We start from the raw sequence: 20,193 nt of genomic DNA, 5'->3' as shown, positions 1-20,193 counted from the left end.
TCTTCTCAGTAAGAGAAGCAATGGCTGCAGAAAAAAGGATGCTCCCTTTTCTCTCTATGGAAAATCGTCCCCCCTGTAGATGAAATGCTCTAGGCACATTTTTATTCTTTGCAGTTGAGACAGACTGTGTAGATATCAGGGGCTTGTAGATACAGGATCATGCACTGTGGGCTTTATAAATGGAAGAAAGGTATGTGGTCGTTATCTGGAAGGCATTAGGACTGGAACATTTAAGGCTGAGAAATAGCTTAAACTTCATGATCTAAATGAACTCATGAAGACCAATTATATACCTAAAGACCAACAAAATAACCTGTGGTGTAAGACAAGGAAAAATGATGAGGGCTTGAACTAAGCAATGGTTGGATGGGGCTTACAGAAGGGGCTCAATGAGAGAGGTGCATTCAGTGTGATTTAGATGGAAGTTGACACAGAAATCCAGCTTTCTTGAATTCAATAAAGCTTCTAGTGCCTTCCATGGAGACAATAAAGATGCTAGTGCCCTTCATTGGGACAGTAGGGTGCTAGTACCCTTCATTGAGACAAGGAAGTTTTAGATTTAAAAAGAAAAATGGAAAGATGACAATAAAAATATTTTGATTTTATCACACAGACTAAAGATGTTGAAAATTTTACATCAGGCCTGTTTTTCTGGGAAAGAAGAGAACCCTTGAGAAAGCAGGACAAATAAACAAAAATGAGTATGAGACTTACTGGTTCCAGACACGAGTTTTCCCCTAATTAATCAATATTGTCTTTTTCCAAGTCCTTCTTTTCATCTCTAAAAAAAATGTAGGTGATTCTGAAATTCATTATTACTTCTGGTATTATTGTTCAATGTCAGAAGTCATTGATAACATCATTAGGAATGTTTCACCTAAAATGCAACAGCTATGAATGATAAAGCTTCCTTTAAAGTTGTGCTGCAGACATAAAACTTAGTCATGAATTAATGTATTTATGAATATGGAAATAATTATAAATAATTTAATTTATAAATATACATGTTATAATTAGGAGGACCCTCTCTTGTACTTTCCTTTCTACTCACTCTCCGCCTTTAAAGTTGTGCTGCAGACATAAAACTTAGTCATGAATTAATGTATTTATGAATATGGAAATAATTATAAATAATTTAATTTATAAATATACATGTTATAATTAGGAGGACCCTCTCTTGTACTTTCCTTTCTACTCACTCTCCCTGGAGCAGTGGGGGCATCTTCATCTTTGAAGTACCCAGTTCCCCAACTTCTGTAGGCCTAAAAATTACCTGAGAGCATGCCCGCTGTGGTTGCAGTATCTTCAGGACTCGCCCCACACGTTAAGGAGGAAGAGTAGAAGTCCAGGATTGGCTCAGGGTTAAATGTTTCTGAGCATCCATCAGGAAGATATCTACCGGGATTATCCCCTAGTTCTGCCGATCTCACAGCACAAAGAACACTCAGGAACCACTGACAGCCTCTGGCTTCACTTCCTCTTCACTCGTTTTCCTTCATCTGAGAAACCTCCCAGTCTTCTTGTTGAAAACTGTCCTTCAGATTCAAGCCCTTTCTCCATGAACCTTCTACTGGTCTCTAGAATACGTGGTCCTACACCTTCAAGGAATGTTGAACATATTATAAGCACGTATTTCTCAGGCTGGCTTTTCAGTATTTTCGAGCCTCTCGAGAGCAGGTCCACTCTTCATTTATCAGTGTGTTCCTGGTACCTAGTACATTACCTGTTACATGAAAGATAATCAATAAAGAGCAGTTTATGAAAGAAGGAGAATGATCTATCACACACAGCTCAAGAAACCTGTAGCTTGTGAATTGTTCCTGAGAGACAGGAATAAGTTTTTGATTGTATAAGCAATTAAATGATATGCGGAGATATACGTTTAATGAAAGGAGTGGGTTATATTGAAAGGCTTTCCGGATTAAAAACTCACATGGAATTTGAGCACCTTGTTCCAGCTGAGCCATTTCTCAGCAATGCACTTGGGCTAGTGGCATGAAAGTGCTTTCAAATAAGCATATGATTTTAGTTCATATTAATACTTTTTGCTTTTCACTTTTTAAATAATATAGTGTCTTTATAAAATGGAAACACCCTTTTCTTGGAGAAAAAATATATTTTCTGACCTACTTTGCTCTGTTTTGTTTTCTGTTCTTTAGAAAAGACTTGTGTTACTAACAATTTATATTTAAGAAATTCCACACATGTGAGGAAACAAAGGTTCTTCCTAACACTTTCAAAAGATGTTCATTTTTTGAGGCTAAGAATCCTAATAATTCTCAGGACTACAATAATATCATTTCTTGACAAATATATATATATACACCTTTATTCATTGTTTTAAATATTAAATATTAATGTTTTAATTGATATATAATCATTATAAAATGTTACAATATACAGAAATCTCAAAGAAAAGAGTTTAATAATCACCAAGAGTCACAAAACTCAGAGATACTGATTAACACTAGTGAGGATCATTCCAGACATTGCTAGATGTCTCTAGGGCAGGGTTCCCCAACCTTGGCATTGGACTGGATAATTCCTTGTTATGGTTGGGGCTGTCCTGGGCACTGTAGGGCACTTAGCGGTATTCCTGGCCTCTCCCCACTAGCTGCCAGTAGCACTGCTCTCCCAGTTGTGACAACCAGATATATCTTCTGACGTTTCCAAATGTCTCCTGGGATGCAGAATTGCTCCAGGCCGAGAACCACTGCCCTAGACAGAAAAATAGAAAAAGAGATTTATAAAACTTTATTAATTGAAATTGAGGAAGAAGAAACTGAAATGAAGCTAAAATTATTGCTTTATATTATGTATATATCTGATAAATATATATTCAAATTGATGATCCCTCACAACTCCAACCGAAGGACTTGTATGCATGCATATAAGCATACCCAATGGATGAGATAGAGAGTTAGAAACATCGATGAGAGAGAAACATCGATCAGCTGCCTCCTGCACACCTCCTACTGGGGATGTGCCCGCAAGCCAGGTACATGCCCTTGACCGGAATCGAACCTGGGACCTTTCAGTCCGCAGGCCAACGCTCTATCCACTGAGCCAAACCGGTTTTGGCTAAACTAATTTTTAAAATTTAGACAGTATTGATGTATTCTGAAAACTGGGAAAATTAGCACTCATTTGTCCTATCCTTTTTTTTCCTCCACCATCTAATTTTTGCTAGTTTTGCTATTATTTGTATAGTTGTTTATTTTTTTAGTGCTAACCACTAGTCCTGTCATCAGAGCTTTTCTATTCTTGACCGATTTTTATTTGATTCATTTCTTCTTGGATTGCATTGTCAGGTAGTTGATATTTTCAGTTTTTTTCCCCCCAGAAAGACTCATGAGTGTTGTATTTCCTGAGATGGCACATGTTTGAGAATGTTGTTGCCTCAGAACTTTCTGTTGTTTTTTTGGCAACAGCTCCATGGAGATATAATTCACATGCCCTACAATTCACCTGTTTAAAGAACACAATCTAAAGTACACAATCTAATCAGATTTAGTATATTTAATTATTTTAGCATATTATATAGCATTGTGCAACCATCACCACAATTTTAGAATACTTTCATTATCCCCCAAAACACTTGGACCCATTTAGCAGACATTCTGCTTTTCCCTTTTACCTCCACCCCAACCTTAGTAAATCATGGATTTTTTTTTAATCTGCATATTTGCCTATTCTGGACATTTCCTTTAGAAGTAAACACACAATATGTGATCTTTGTGACTGGCTTCTTTTACTTAGTATGGTATTGCCAAAGTTTATCCATGCTGTAGCATATATCAATACTTCATTATTTTTCATGACCAAATAATAATCCATTTTGTTTATCCATCCATCCATTAATAGATATTTGGATTATTCCACTTTGAGGTTATTATGAATAATGTTGATAACATCTGTGTATAAACTTTTTCTGAACATGTTTTTACTTCTCTAGGAGTGGAATTTCTGCATTATGAGGTAACAGGACATTTAATCTTTTTAGAAACTGGTGTAATGATTTTGGACCATGCTTTGTGACTTTGCCTAGTTTGCACCTACTATTTCTGCACTGAGGGATGCGATCATCTTGTCTCCACAGCTTTTCTAGATAACTTTGGTTGACTATATTTCATTATGAAGCAGGGTTTTACTTTTCACCCAGAGGACTTGGATGTGCTTTATTCTCAGAGTTCTGAATTGAGAATGTCTGCCTGTTGCCTTAACGCTTAACAAAATGTTAGACTTGATATATCTTCTTTCTCTCAGATCTGTGGACTGTGTGTCTTTATCTTCTGGTATAGAATGTTGCTGTGGAAAGTTTTGGTCCAAACTGATTTTTCTACCTTGTGGGTGACTTGCTTTTTCTAACTGAATAAGTAATAATTACCCTTAAAGGTCAGTAACTTAACAGGGATGCATATCAGTGTTGGGCATTGGTATTAATTTTTTCTTATATTGGACGTGATGTTCTAAGATGTATACATACATTTATATGTTGTTGCAAGCATGATCTACATTTCTGCTCTTAGCTCATTAATTGGAACAAGGTCATATTTTTATTTCTTTGGCATTTGAACTTTTCAACCTATTTATTAAATATATTTCTTCTCAATTAATTCATTGTATTGAAATTTTATGTCTAATCAGGCATCCCCAAAACTTACATAATTAGAAAAGATTTTTCTGTTTCTGTTCTAAGAAATTCTTGTCATTAAAATTACTTTCTTCATTTTATCTGCATTGACTCGTTCAGCTGTCTGAGAAATCTCAGCTCCCAGAATGCATTAAATAATCAAAGATGCATGTAGGCAATAAATAACTTTGCAGAAGTTATATTCTTAGACTAGAAAAAGATATTGACTAGTGATTTGTTTAATTTCTCTTCCGTTTGACAGAGTTCTGTTCCATTTGGCAGACTACATAAAAACCATTAAAAAGAGTGCAGATCAATTCCACTTTAGCAAATAATCATATAATGTAATTTTGTAAGCTTTACTGTGTCTGATAATCCTCCAACATTAAGAAAGTCTTTTCATTTTTATAATTTATTTTCTTTCCTTGGCTTTCCTTTAATTTTCCTAATGTTTATCCACCTTTTTATTTTCTCCTCCTCATATTCTTTTCCTCTCTTTTCTCTCTCCCTTTTTCCTACTTATTTACCAAGAAATCTAAGTGTACTTATTGAGATACATATAATACAACCAAACCGGGAACAATTATTCTAAGCTTTCTGATTGCTACTTGGACAAAAGGCATCTTACCATTTCATTTAAAAAATATTTATTAAGCCCATGCATTATAACATTTCACTGTGCCTTCCTGAGAGATGAACAAATAGACAAAAGTACCTGCATTCTTGGAGCTTGAGTTCTCTTGGAGGGATAAACAACAAAGAAGTAAGTAAAATAGATTGTATGATAGATGCTAGTAAGTGTTGTAAATACAATATAGTTTAGTTTAGGCAGGAGTAGGGTTGGATTGGCAATTTGAAATAGGATGGTCATTAAGTGCTCACTAAGAAGGTGGCATTTGAATAAAAGTCTGAGGGAAATAAGGGAGCAAGGCTGTGTATACCTGTGAAAGAGTACTATGGACAGGGGAAGGCCAGCGTAATTACTCAGAAATGGGACTGTAACCGGTGTGCTCAAGGAACAGCAACATGGTCAACCTGAATGGCATTGGAAAACAGTAGAGAGTTTGAGAGGAAGGATGGTGTGATGTGACTTATGCTTTAATGAAATCGACCAGGGTAAGGTTGAACAAGGAGACCATTTGTAAGACCATATCACCAACCCAACTAATAAACCTGGTGGCTTGGCCGTGGGCACAGGGATCGTAGCAGTAACGTTTGCTGCTGGATTGATGTGGATTGCCAAAGGAAGAGTCAAGAATGACACCCCGGTGTTTAGTGTAACTATCAGAGGCATAGAACTGGCACTAATTGAGATGGAGAAGATTGATGCTGGGGTCGAGGAGTTGCAGAGGAATGTGGTACATCCACACCATGGAACACTACTCTGCAATAAAAAGGAATGAACTACCGGGGTGAATCTTCAGGGAGTAATTTTGAGTGGGAAAAATAAAAGTCAATCTTAAAAGGCTACTTAGCGTATGCTTTTATTTGTGAAACATTCTTAAATGAGGAGAGCTGATTAGTGGTTGAAGAGGGGGGAAGAGCAGGAGGAAAGAGGGTATGACTATAAAAGGGAAATACTTGAGGTGCTACAAGTGTTCTTTTTAGAAAATATATTTTTATTGATTTCAGAGAGGAAGGGAGAGGGAGAGATAGAAACATCAATGATGAGAGAGAATCATTGATTGGCTGCCTCCTGCACGCCCCCTACTGGGGATCGAGCCTGCCAACTGGGCATATGCCCTGACCAGGAATCTAACAGTGGCTTCCTGGTTCATAGGCGGACACTCAACCATTGAGCCATGCTGGCCGGGCCATGTGTTTTTTCATCTTAACAGAATCAATACCAATATCCTGGTTGTGATACTGTACTATAGTTTTGCAAGATATTACCATTGGGGAAAACTAGCTAAAGGGAAAACACAATCTTTGCTAGTTCTTATATCTGCATGGAAATCTACAATTAACTAAAAATAAACATTTTTATTAAAGAAATCCATATTTCCAGCTTTTAAAAATGACTCTTCAGCATGCAGGTAGAGCCATTTGACTGGTAAATTATCCCTGCCTTGCCATTTGTATTTCATTTTATTTTATTCACTTTTCAGAAAAGTGGTGGTAGCAAACTAATTGAGTTGTGTACATTAAATATTTACAGATTTTTAGATGGCAGTCAATAAGATGCTTGAGAAAAAAAAAGAAAGGTAGGGTGAACACATCATTGCTTTTCTTTTTTATCTTAAAAGTAAAACATATTTTCTTAAGAAACAATGTATTTTTCAAATACTGTGGAGTTTTCTTGTTATTGTTTCAAACAATATAATTCACAGACCATACAATTCAACCATGTGAAGTGAACTATTCAGTGGCTTTTGGTGGTCACAGCAACATAACTGTTAGAAACAAGTTTGGAACATTACCCCCAAAAGACCCGCACTCCTTAGCCCCTTCATCAGGAGCTCCATCCCCAGCTAGGAAACCACTAATCTAATTTCTGTCTCTTTAAGTTACTTTTTAAAAGGATAATCTATTAATACTATGAATAGAAGTTTAGCAAAACAAATATTTTAGATATTAGTTGTAATTTTAAGTCTACTATGCTAATTTTCCTAATGAGCTCTTTTTACTTCATGTACATCTCTTCTAAGTAAGTAATTATATAGATCCAGTTACCCATTACAATTTTTTTTTAATGCTGGAAAGATAAAAGGTGGCATTCGTGAAGGAATGTTTCCAAATCTCTTGTACCCTATATTGAATTCAATTTAAAACATATTCATTATTAATTACTTTAATTAAGTCATTATAAATTTCTTAGAACAATACATCTTGATCTGCTTTTGTTGGGATGGTACAAGGGCATCGCACTCTGCTGACTAGCTTTCACAGAGTAAAGGATTGCTTTCAGATCTGCCACTGGTGCAGCTTAGGGATTTTCTAAAAACCGACCTTAGCCAAGGAATCCTCTCTTCAAAAACCTGCAGCTTCCTGCTGGGCCTGCCCGCTGGGCACGCTCCACCTCTGCCTTGCCCCTCCTTTCCCGGAGGCAGCCCGGGTCCTCCTGGGTGCTTCTCAGCTGTCAGTAAAGAGCTGAGATGTCAGGACATTATTTGATCATAGAAATATTGCCCTTTGTTTTTTTATAATTATTGTAAATTAGCAGCAGTTTTTTCTTTCAATAAAATATTCTTCTTTTTTTTTTTTTACCTATTATGAATCTGTAAAATAAGGTTTGCTAACTAGATAAAGTAGGTGCTATTATGTGTGTGAGCGTTTAAGCTACGAAAGGTAATAAATTGTTTTCATTACTATAAAAGTGTTCATTATAAAGATAGTAGCAATTCAAAGAATTGTTCTTCTGTTTCCACCAGTTCCCCGAAGCCCCCTATAGGATGCTTTATTGGGTTAGCTGTGACATAAAAATGAAACAGATGAGATATTTTGTCTTATGACACTATTATCTAATTTAGTCTTTTAAGTAATTTTTGAGTGTTTTTCTTTCTAATCAGACCAAAAGTAAGATTTTAAAATATTCCATTATTTAAAGTTATAGCTTTAGGTTAGTTTTCATAATGTAACATTTCAACAGAAAGACATTTAATTTCTAATAATGGGTCACTGTTAGAACTTTTAAGAACACAAATGTGTTGTTAACCTTAACGTGGTATTTTGCATTTTCTTGCATTCTTTCCTAGAGATCAACATATCTAAGATTAGAAATACTTAGCTGTAAAATGAAAATAAGGAATGTACAGTTTCATGTGTCTATAGGGGGAAAAGCACTCAAAGTATATTCTCAGCTGAATAAATGCAGCTCTGAAATTGTCTACTTATGATGTGAGAATTGTTTTTCAAATCAGGTTCATAAGAAAAATAAGATATAGTCATGCACCTCATAACAACAGTTCAGTCAACGAAGGATCACATATATAGGTAGTGGTCCCAAAAGATTATAATGGAGCTGAATTTCTTGTAAGAAATGAAAGGAAGTGTGTGGTTCAGGAGGAATTTTTTCTTTTCTCAGATCGGAGCAGTATCTGTAGGGCTTGACAATAGATTCCCTCTCACTCACTGCACCTCAATCTTGATGCACAAATTACATCCCAATCACTCAGCCACTGACCGGTTCAGCACAGAGGAGCCTGTGCCCAGCGCTACCCATTCAGAGCACTCTGCAGCCCCGGGCCCGCGTGATGGTCTTCAGAGGGCCTGGCTGGAAAGTTCTTGTTGAGGACACAGGCCCCCAGGAGCTGCCTTAACAGGTGCTAAGTGCCACTTGAGCGAAAGCTTTCTGTGGGAGTGCGGAGCCAGCCTCTCCCTGTACTTTGGAAATGTGTCCAGGTTGTCAGAGTTCAAAGCATAGGTGAGTTTTATTTTTCCATCAATTCAATGCCAGAGAGTGCCCTTCATGCCAGATAGAGTCAACGGAACCCAAAACAAATTTCTACCGTCAAAATATTGAGTCCTCCGTTTTACACTCTCTCCATGTTAAGTGACACTTTTTTTAAAAGTAAATTTATTGGGGTAACATTGCTTAATAAAATTATGTAAGTTTCAAGTGTACAATTCTATGACACACCACTTGTATATTTCCTTGTGTGCCCACCACCCAAAGTCAAACCTTCCATCACCATATATTTGTTCCCCTTTGCCCCTTACTACCCTCATCCCTCTTCCCTCTGGCACCACAAAGTTCTTTAATCTGACCACTGCTCCAACATGCAGTGGCCAAAATCACATTGCTATGACAGTCCCCTGTGTTCTTTGTCTCTGCATCTTGATTTCTCATTCTGATTCTATGACACACCACTTGTATATTTCCTTGTGTGCCTAGCACCCAAAGTCAAACCTTCCATCACCATATATTTGACCCCCTTTGCCCTTTGCTACCCTCATCCCCCTTCCCTCTGGTACCACAAAGTTCTGTAATCTGACCACTGCTCCAACATGCAATGGCCACAATCACATTTCTGTGATAGTCCCCTGTGTTCTTTGTCTCTCCATCTTGATTTCTCATTCCTACTGATCCTCAGGCCGCCTGTCAGTCCCTCCTCTCGGTCACTGTCATGGTGATCTGCGCCTCACCCAGCCCGTTCCTCCTCCTCGATATTTCCAATCAGTCCAAGTCCTTCTCCATGGAGCAGCACTGGCAGCTCCAGTGTTACTCTGTCCAGTGGAAGCAGGGGGAGGGCTGTGGGAGATGTTTATAAAGTCTCCAGCCGCGCACAGAAACGTCCCAGGCCTTCACATGCACTCACCAAGTGTTCTGACTCTGTCCAGTGGAAGCAGGGGGAGGGCTGTGGGAGATGTTTAAAAAGTCTCCAGCCGCGCACAGAAATGGCCCAGGCCTTCACACACACTCACCACTCACTCGCCACCTCACCCAGAGCAGCTTCCCGTCCTGAAAGTTCCACTTACAGTAGGTCCTCATGCAGGTGTGCCTTAAAAATATTTTATGCCGATTTTTACTGTAGTTTTTCTATATTTAGATATATTTAGACACACAAGTGCTTACCAGTGTGTTACAATTGCCAACAGTACTCAGTAGGATAATATGCTGTGCAGGTTTGTAGCTTAAGAGCGAAAGGCTATACCACACAGCCTACGCGTGTAGTAGGCCACACCATCCAGATTTGTGTGTGATATTCGCACAAGGACAAATCCACTTAATACATTGCTGAGAATGTATCCCTCTCGTGTGCAGGTTTGTAGCTTAAGAGCGAAAGGCTATACCACACAGCCTACGCGTGTAGTAGGCCACACCATCCAGATTTGTATGTGATATTCGCACAAGGACAAATCCACTTAATAATACATTGCTTGGAATGTATCCCTCTCGCTAAGAATGCATGGCCATAGGTATAAGCACTGCTGTTTAGTCCAAAATTTATAGAAAATAAGTTAAAATCTAAGGAACATATAGAAGCTGAGTCAAGTTTGTGATTTTTAACTTGTTAGGTATCTATTCTTTGCAAACATAATGAACCATTTCCCCCTGCAATTACTGTTTTCTAACGTCAGAGGATCAATACAGTAGTCCCCCTTATCTTCAGGGGATATGTTCAAAGACCCCCCAGTAGTTGCCAGAAACCACAGTTAGTACCAAACCCTATATATACTATGTCTTTTCCTATATATACATACCTATGATAAAGTTTAACTTACAAAGTAGGCATAATAAGAGATTAACCACAACAATTAATAATGGATAATTAATACATTGTAATAAAAATTATTTGAATATAGTGTCTCTCTCTCTCTCTCTCTCTCTCTCTCTCCCTCTCAACCGATCTGATAACTGTGACAGCTAAGTGACTAGGGATGAGCAGCATATACAGAGAGGAGAGCTGGACAAAGGAATAGTTCCTGTCTTGGGTGGGGCAGGAGGAATCGTGCAAGATTTTATCACAATACTCAGAATGGCACCCAGTTTAAAACTTGTGAATGGTTTGTTTATGGAATTTCCCACATAGTATTTTCAGGCCCTGATGGACCATAGGTAACTGAACTGCAGAGAAGTGGGGACTGATGTAGTCTTTCTTCCAGGAGGCTGACTAGATAGAAATTTATCCAGTTGTTTGTGGGCACATATGGGAGGCCGTTGCTTAAACTCAAAATGTACATTTCTATTTGGTGTGTTGAGAATTTGCTGGTGTAGGCAGCAGTGCATAGTTCATTTCTTCGATAATGAGTCTCATCCACCACACACATCCGGCTGGATGTCACTCCTGTCACTTCATGCCACTGCATTGATATATTTTTTCCATACTTTCCAGGCAGACCCAGAATATTCACTCAAAAGGAAAGTTGTAGATAGAACAGCAGCAAAAAAAAAAAAAAAGAATGGGAAAGAGAAGATGACATCCATAGTCCAGATAATTTTTTCACATCTCCTCATTTATACCCCAACCTTTTACACATTTTCTTCTTACCTTGAACATTTTAAAACTTTCTGAGAGCCCCTTTTGTACTATTCATCTAATTCACTATGAGAAGCCAAGTAAAAGACAATTTTGAAGCAAAAGAGCATTTTCATGAGAATATCAGTGCAGCACAGAGGGAGCAGTGTCTTGATCTTTAATTAAACGAGGATATTTTGAATGCCAGTCGCAGCTGAGAAAATCACAGGGCCCATTAGTGAAAGCAGCTCGCTGCAAGTGTGGCTCTGTGAAGTGTGTGTGCTAGAAGTGTTAGCACCAAAACACTCTGAGCTTCTTTAAGGCTCCTGTTATCCAGAGTAATGGAGGTGTTTAAAGTTTCAAGTTACAAAAAAAATTAAGTCTATTAATTAATGTTTGACAGGTCCTTATATCACTTTGGGAGAGGATGGTAATTAGGCTGAGGATGTGTCTCTTACAGCAAATGTAACGTGCAGACCATTTCTCCTCTCCTGTGTTGGAAGGAGTCAGAATTGCAACCCTTGTACTGGTAAAATGTCTAATCATGCTCACGACTTGTATACTATATAGTTAATAGGAAAAAAAGAAAAGAAAAGCAGGTTTGTATGAATTAACAATATTTTTTAAAATTTACCTTTACTGTTGAAAGTCCTACAGATGTCCCATTTTCCTCCATTGATCCCCCCTAGGCCTTTACCACACTGTATGTTTTAAAAGCAAAAAATGCTAAAAATGTAATATGTCATTCATTTTATGTCCTGATTTGTTTTCTTACTTTTTAATATTTTCCCTGTTTTTTAAACCAGGGTCATTTTGGAATTCAGCTTCCTTCAATACTGAGGCTTCATACCTTCATTTCCCCACTTTCCACGGAGAACTCAGTGCAGACGTGTCTTTCTTTTTTAAGACCACAGCTTCCTCCGGGGTGTTTTTAGAGAACCTGGGGATTACTGACTTCATACGGATAGAGCTACGCTGTAAGTCTCCTTTTCCAGAGAAGTCTGCGGTATTCTGTTTACTAGCAAATCCTTCAACTAATGTTTGAAGAATCATGTTTCTACTTTATCTACTGAATCTCTTCCTTGTGTCCCTTCGAAAAAGTTCTTTGAAATTAAATTACTCTTTCTGTAAGAAATAATTTAGTATTTAACTTGTGATAGTTAGGGGAAATCATTGTATTCTCTAGAACCATTTAAGACGCTTCTTAAATTCAAATAATTAAAATTTTTTTTAAAACACTAAATTCTTAGTAAATAAAAACATTAATTAAATTGCCCAGTCATATTATTTTGCTATCCTCTTAGACTGTTATTATTATCTTGATATCAAATGTATATTGCATGCTTTAAAATTTATACAAACTTTGAATCACTGTAAAATTATCTATAATAATAAAAGCGTAATATGCTAATTAGACTGGATGACCTTTCGGATGAAGCCAGGGCTGCGAGGGAAGTCCGGGTCCCGAGTGCCAGAGGGAAGCCGGTGCTGGCAGCCGGGGGAAGGAAGGCCTACTCTTGCACAAATTTCGTGCATTGGGCCTCTAGTTATTTTATAAAATGCTACTTAGTTTTCTTGCCTTGGATAAATAACTAATTTTTATCAATCTAAAAAATTCACTTTGAGGATGAATTTCTTAAAATTTGTTTTTTTCTTCCCCAAATTAAAAATGTATTTTACTGCCTCATTCCACATCTATTCTTTGCCGCTGTCCTTGGGTTCTCCCATAAAATTCAAACTATCATTTTTATACTGTGCTATGTGCTATTCCTAAGTATGTTGACGACTGGGCTCTCTGACATGGCCAATCTTCCTGTCTGACATTCCCAGCTCCGGCAGTAGTGACTTTCTCATTTGATGTGGGGAACGGGCCCTCTGAAGTCTCGGTGCAGTCCCCCACTCACTTCAACGACAACCAGTGGCACCACGTTAGGGTTGAAAGGAACATGAAAGAGGCATCCATTCAAGTGGATCAGCTCCCACCAGAGACCCAACCCGCTCCCGCTGATGGCCATGTCCTTTTGCAGCTCAACAGTCAGCTCTTTGTGGGTAAGTGCTGCTTCTAGGCAGTGTGTCATTTAGCTGTATGATGTGAGCGCAGAGATGAGCCAACATAAAATAATACCAACTATAAAAATAATGATTGAGAACCTGTGTTCCAAACTGTGCTAGGTGTTTCATCTCTTCCTTATATCCCACCTGTGAAATGGGTGTTACCCTATTTTATAAATGAGATCACTGAGAGGAAGGGGGTTGAAGTGACTTGCCTTCAGAAATCCACCTAATACATGATATTCAGATTTGCCTGCGACTAATTCCTGAACCTGCATTCTTAATATTACAGGTTTTGTGATTTGTTCCAGGACTTGTTTTAACATTAGTGCATTTAGTATGATATTGGTGATGGTTATCTCTGTTCCTAGGAGAGTCCAGGAACCCTCCTTGTAATTTCAAGCAATGCCAACCAGTGACTTTTCATCAAAAATAGGCCAGTAGCAGAAAAAAAGAAAAGTAGGGAAGAAGCATATAAAATCCATGCTTGACCGGTTTCACCACTCAATCTGATGGTATCTCATTTTGTCCATATTTTGGATATTTTCTTATTACTTACTTCATATTTATATTCAAATGTTCCTTTATTTCCTAAATACATTTGTTGGGTACTTATAGACCTGCTAGTGGAATCCTTCTGATTGTGTTGGTTTTATTTTGCATCTTTGCCAATTACTTTACAGGACTTACCATAAAGTTTAAGGGATTCTCTCTTATTTGATCACTTTTTCTATATTTTAATATATGTGAGGACACAGTAACACTGTAAATCAGGATAAATCATAAAGGATCAGAAATCATATTTCAAGCATTTTTAAGAGTTTTGTTTTAGAACATAATTCATGAGATCCCCATGACATCATCTATTGCTTAACAATCTTGTTTTACTAACTCCCTTTCACTGAGGAGGGTGAAGTTTATTTCTTTTATTTTTGAGTAAGATCTATTTGAGATTTCTAGTACATTTATGTACTCATTGTTTCTATCATTTATTCTTTCTTTCACTCAATAAATATTTAATGAGTAAGACACTGTAATGGACAATCTAATCATGATCTTGTGGCCACTTGATTGATTTATTTAAGAGTATGGAAATAATAAAGAATACATGAGAAGAAGAACATATGTTTTCTTTTAATAACATGCTAGAAGCCCAGTCAGGAAGTTGACATAGATATTTCTTGAATTACAAAAAATGAGAGATGGCCACAGGTAAAAGTATGGCAATTTAAAATCTGTCAGGATCTAGGAAATAGCCTTCCTATTCTTGAAAATTGAAAAGGCTAAAACAGTCCTCAGATCTTTCAGAGAAATCTGCTGCAGTTTGCCAGTGCATGAACTTTTATCCTTGGTATGAATTTTAACTTCAGAGAAATGGAATCACTATATATTGTATCTGATAGGAATCCTGGCCTTAGCTTGATTTCAGGTAGGTGTAATGGATAGAAGTACTATTGTGGTATCAGAAAACTGGATTAGAGCAGACTTGAGTCTTTTACCATCAATCATGTGTTATAATTTTAATAAGGATCTAAGAGCTTTCATCTTTATGGAAGCAATCGGTAGGCTTTTGAATTCCCATATATGTTAACCCCCAGGATGACTGTGTTACTTAAAAGTTTTAAAAACTGACATGTTTGTTATGTTTAAGTCAAAGTCATTGAAAATTAAAAAGAAAAGGCAGAAAGAGAAATCTCAGAAAAAAATGTTGCATCTACTATTAATAAAAATCTATTTATACAACTCCCTTCTCCTTAATCACAAGTAATTGAATAAGCTAAAATGGTTAATGTGATGTTATTTTAAAAAGGATTATTTTTTGAGAAACACTTGCAGCCATAGGCAGATACAAGGTCATTGGCTGTCTAGAGAGCAGTTGCCAATCTTTTGGACCTCACGGACCACCAGTGGTCCACGGACCACCAGCTGGCGACCACTGATCTAAAGGCCACGTGCAGGTCTTGTTTACATCTTCCTCCACCACAGGAGTGGACCACTTTCTTAGGAAAGGGTCCCAACCAAGTAAATAAAACAATACTTATAAGACAAAATATCAATTTATAAAATTACTATTCATCAAATCAGAATTTTAAAATATTTTTGTAGATGAAAATACTTTTTCTCTGCAGGAAGAATCAATGGAAGTTAAATTATACTTTAAAAGTTTACACCAAATTAGTGCAAAGTGGGTGAAAAACTAGTAAAAAATCATTAATAATTTAATGACACACTTACTAAGACCAAAAAGTAGTTCCCTGCCTCCTGAGTGCGTATTTCAGTTCAGGAGACAAGAGACAGCCAATGAAAGAGTAACATGTAAGACAAAATAAAACAATATATACATATGTGTGTGTGTGTATATATATATGTGTGTGTGTATGTGTGTGTGTGTGTAATTACATATAATGACAAATACAATAAAAAGCAGAATAAGGAGTCAGGCAATGATTTGGGTTGACAGGTTCTATTTCAAGTGAGGTGGTCAGGGGAATTCTCTCTGAGGACCTTACATTTGAAGGGAAGCAGAAAAAGGAGCCCTGTGGGTATCTAACGGAAGAGAATTCCAGGAAGGGAAAACGCTCATAGTGATGGCAGTGAACTTTAGATAGTAGAGTAGCAAGGAGAGAAACAACAGGAGGGAAAGAGTGGTCCCGAATGAGGTGGAGGCAATGTTGAGCTGTAGGGCATTGTTGAGAAATTTGGATTTTATTTTGAGGGGTCAGAGGCATGGCATGATCTGATTTACATTTTCCACACTCTCCCTTGCTGATGTGAGGAATATGGATGGAGGGAGGAGGTTAGAGCAGACTATGGAAGTAGTCCTTGTGAAGGATAATGGTGCACAGGCTAAAGTGGAGATGGACAGATAGACTCAGGACATTTTAAATGTCAGTGCCCACAGCTTGCTGATGACATGGCTATTGCTGTTATTGTTCACAATGTACCCAGCTCATGTCCAGGGACAAGACACTGCTTTGTAGGGCTCTGGGTTCCTTCCATCATTTCTTTGTTTTTCATTTCACCTAAAGTTAGCTTTTCCTCATTTCTTCCTTTATCTTATTTTGTAGCATGATTAAAACTGTCCCTGGCTCCACAATCTAGATTATATACTACAAATCACACCATAGTCAGGCTGCAAATACCTGCTTCACAGCCCAGAAAACGTATCTGGCCTTCACACTCTCACCAGGAAATCAGGGCATCTTTGTTCATATGTTCTGTGCCAATACATGTCAGAAATAGAAGGGACTTACCATGGAAACTGTTTCCCCACATATTAATACCTTCAAATAGATGAGCCTTAAGTCTGCTCTCAGACCCAGTGACTCATTGTGTGACTGGGAGTCTGCTTTATTCCAATATAATTAGTTTTTTGGTTATAATTTTAAAGGGTAATTTCTTTTCCCTTACTTACAAGTTCAAAAGTTTAATTTTTAGTACACCCTGTCCATCTTAAAGATAATTACATCTCATCAGTATTTTCAAGTGTGCATAACAACTATCATTTGTATTTGGATACTGGGATAAATGAGTGAGTACATGTAATTGCAAAGAGTTAAGTCTGTAGTTTTCAGCATAACTTTTTTCTCCTAAAAATGGTTTTAAATCCAAGACACCAATGATGAGTATAATAATAATAATAATAATAGTAATAATGTTTTAAATTACACAGAAACACAATCTTTATACATGGAGGACAAAATTGAAAGACTCGGTTAGTGTTAGTCTCAAATACATTTTTTATCATCCTCACATTTAGTAGCTTATACCAAAAATGCACCTTCTGGTTTGTAAACAAATTTATCAGAAAACTGAAAAACAATTGTAAAATATTTCAAATATCAAGTAAAAATAGGAAATAGTAGAACTTTTGATAATGTAGAAATGTTTGCTTTAGATACTGTGGTTAACGTTTTTATGTACGTATAAAACACTGTGGATATTTGAATATATGTTAATTTTTATTTAAATTATATTCTCCATCTCATTGTGCTATTATAGCCAAGCCTGTGTTGATAATATTTATTGACATTACATTTTTTTAGCTTAAAATTTCCACAGTCCCTCAGAAGTGATTTCTGCAATGGGATAACATGAGAGAACCGAGGGCATTTTCTCCATTGCTTGTTCCACTCTCTTCCCTAAAGACCAGTCAGAAAGTGTAGTCACATCTCAGAGTGAAACTCTGAGGCAAGGCTAATGCTTTAACTTCTGTGTAAAACCACTAAAAATAAATAGAAAGCATGATTTAAAACGTAATTCAGCTGGGTAACGATTATATATGGTGATAGAAATAGGAGTAAGTAAATTATAAATAGTTTCAGAGACTCAACTAGTATTGGCCTATACCAAGGAATTATAAAACAGAAGGATGTTAACAACCCCTGTATTTCTAATATTAGAGCAATTAGCTTCAACTAATCTCTACTGTAGTAAGTTATGCAAAGTGGAGCAATAAAATAATGAACAAAAATTCTTGCATAAAAAGTGAGAAAAGTTAACATTAATGTAATGTGATAGATTAGAAACAAAGAGCACCATGAAATGAACATCTCCTCTTCCCCAAATAACCTCAATGATCATGTTACTTTTCGTAATAAAAATGATAATCACCCTTTATTTGTAGGCCATCTTTCTCTATCCTTGCTCTTACTTATGACATTGAGTCTATACCGACCTTTCACATTCTTTCACTTTGTCCTGTTTTGTATGTGTGTGATTTATGACATATCTTAAGTAGTTCTATTCAGAGGTGCTTATTCATTACCTTAAAAACTAAGTTCAGCAACATGAAGCTAATTGGTGTATAAGACGTATGCCCTTGAACTTGTTAACTCTGAGGACTCAATGTCCAGAGTCACTGCTTAAGTTCCCTTACACTCACAAACATTCTCCAGCCACAGAAGTGATGGAGGGAAAAGAATCAATCATTTTTAAAGCTGAAATGTGACAGTGGTCATTTTCTATTTTGGTTTGTAAACTCAGCATTTTTCTTAGAAGCTTCTTAAATTAGCCTTGAATTGATTTTCATTCAACCAGCTCTGCAATTTTTGTTTGCCATCTAAATGCTTTTCCTGACAGGTTTTTAAGTGGGACAAGGTCCACTTCAATACTTTGTGACTAGGCCCTGAAGGAGAAGTAAGGACTCCTGAAATAGACTCAGAAGTCATTGTACTGCATTTGAATTGCATCAAATCTACAAATGTTTATTGAGTATCTAGAGGAGGGGTGGGGAATGTCTGGCCCACGGGCCTTAGAAGGCCCACGTAATCATTTGGTCTGGCCCTGCCAAGGCATTAGAGGTGAGTTAATTAAATGTTTGACCAAACATAGCAGGATAATTTTTAACTTGATAATTTTGTATGGGCCGTGAATGATGTTATAAATATCCAAATGGCCCTGGACAGAAAAAAGGTTCCCTACCCCTGATCTAAAGCAAGCAGTTTCTAAATGCCATTCAGAAGTTTTAATGTTAAAGTTTTAGTCTTTGAAGGTTGGTTCTCAGTCTTAAGTGCACATTAGTATCACCTGGGATCTTCTGGGACACTGGTAGTGCAGGCACAAAGACATATTCATTTACTGTGATGGGCATCTGTGCACTTTCAAAGTTGGATATTACCAATATGTCTTTTACTGGTCGTTCAGTGAACATATATAGGGTGTCCCAAAATTCATGCAAGATTTGAAATTGAATTGAATTGAATTGCAAATCTTGCATGAATTTTGGGACACCCTATACTTGTATTTCTATTGGCTGTATACCTAAGAGTGGAATCACTGGGTTGTAGGATCTGCCTATGTTAAGTATTAGGAGACACTGATAAATCTCTCCTTGGATAGCCTCCTCTGTGAAGTGGCTGTTCAGATCTGTTGCCCATTTTCTACAGGATTGTCTTCAAAATAGTCTTCATATGTTTTAGATCAGTGATGGCAAACCTATGACACGCGTGTCAGAGGTGACACGCAAGCTCATTTTTTTGGTTGATTTTTCTTTGTTAAATGGCATTTAAATATATAAAATAAATATCAAAAATATAAGTCTTTTTTTTTTACTATGGTTCAGATATCAAAAAGTTTCTATATGTGACACGGCACCAGAGTTAAGTTAGGGTTTTTCAAAATGCTGACACGCCGAGCTCAAAAGGTTCGCCATCACTGTTTTAGATGATTCCCATTCAGATAAATTTATTCCAAATATCTTTTCTTTATCTCTATGGATTGTGTTTTCATATTGTTAATGGTGTCTTTTGAGGCACAGGCATTCTTTTAAATCTTTATTGTTGAAAGTATTATATATGTCCCCCTTTTCCCCCATTGACCCCCTCCAGCCCGCCCCGCCCCCAGCCCCAGGCTTTCACCATCCTATTGTCTGTGTCCATGGGTTAAGCATGTATGCATACAAGTTCTTTGGTTGAACATCTCCAACACACCTACCCTCCTCCACCTTCTTAATTATAATATACTAGAGGCCCGGTGCACAAAAATTTGTGCACTCGGGGGGCGGGGGGAGGGGGGTCCCCCCGCCCGGCCTGTGCCCTCTTGCAGTCTGGGACCACTTGGCAGATAACGACCTGCTGGCTTAGGCCTGCTCCCGGGTGGCAGAGGGCA

The 20,193-nt window shown here is 37.3% G+C and overlaps 1 protein-coding gene across 2 annotated transcripts in view; it reads left to right on the top strand.

Annotated features, from left to right (window-relative positions):
- CNTNAP4 (contactin associated protein-like 4) overlaps nucleotides 1–20,193 on the top strand; it is a 244,719-nt gene that overhangs the window by 195,739 nt on the left and 28,787 nt on the right. For both annotated transcript variants that reach the window (XM_005862607.2, XM_014536737.1), the window contains exons 16-17: nucleotides 12,339–12,509; nucleotides 13,363–13,581. In XM_005862607.2, coding sequence (XP_005862669.1) covers nucleotides 12,339–12,509; nucleotides 13,363–13,581 — 390 coding nt within the window. The remainder of the gene's footprint in view (nucleotides 1–12,338; nucleotides 12,510–13,362; nucleotides 13,582–20,193) is intronic.

Source organism: Myotis brandtii, unplaced genomic scaffold, assembly GCF_000412655.1.
Source record: "Myotis brandtii unplaced genomic scaffold, ASM41265v1 scaffold165, whole genome shotgun sequence".
Lineage (NCBI taxonomy): Eukaryota > Metazoa > Chordata > Mammalia > Chiroptera > Vespertilionidae > Myotis > Myotis brandtii.
This window is presented reverse-complemented; position numbering and strand designations above follow the sequence as displayed.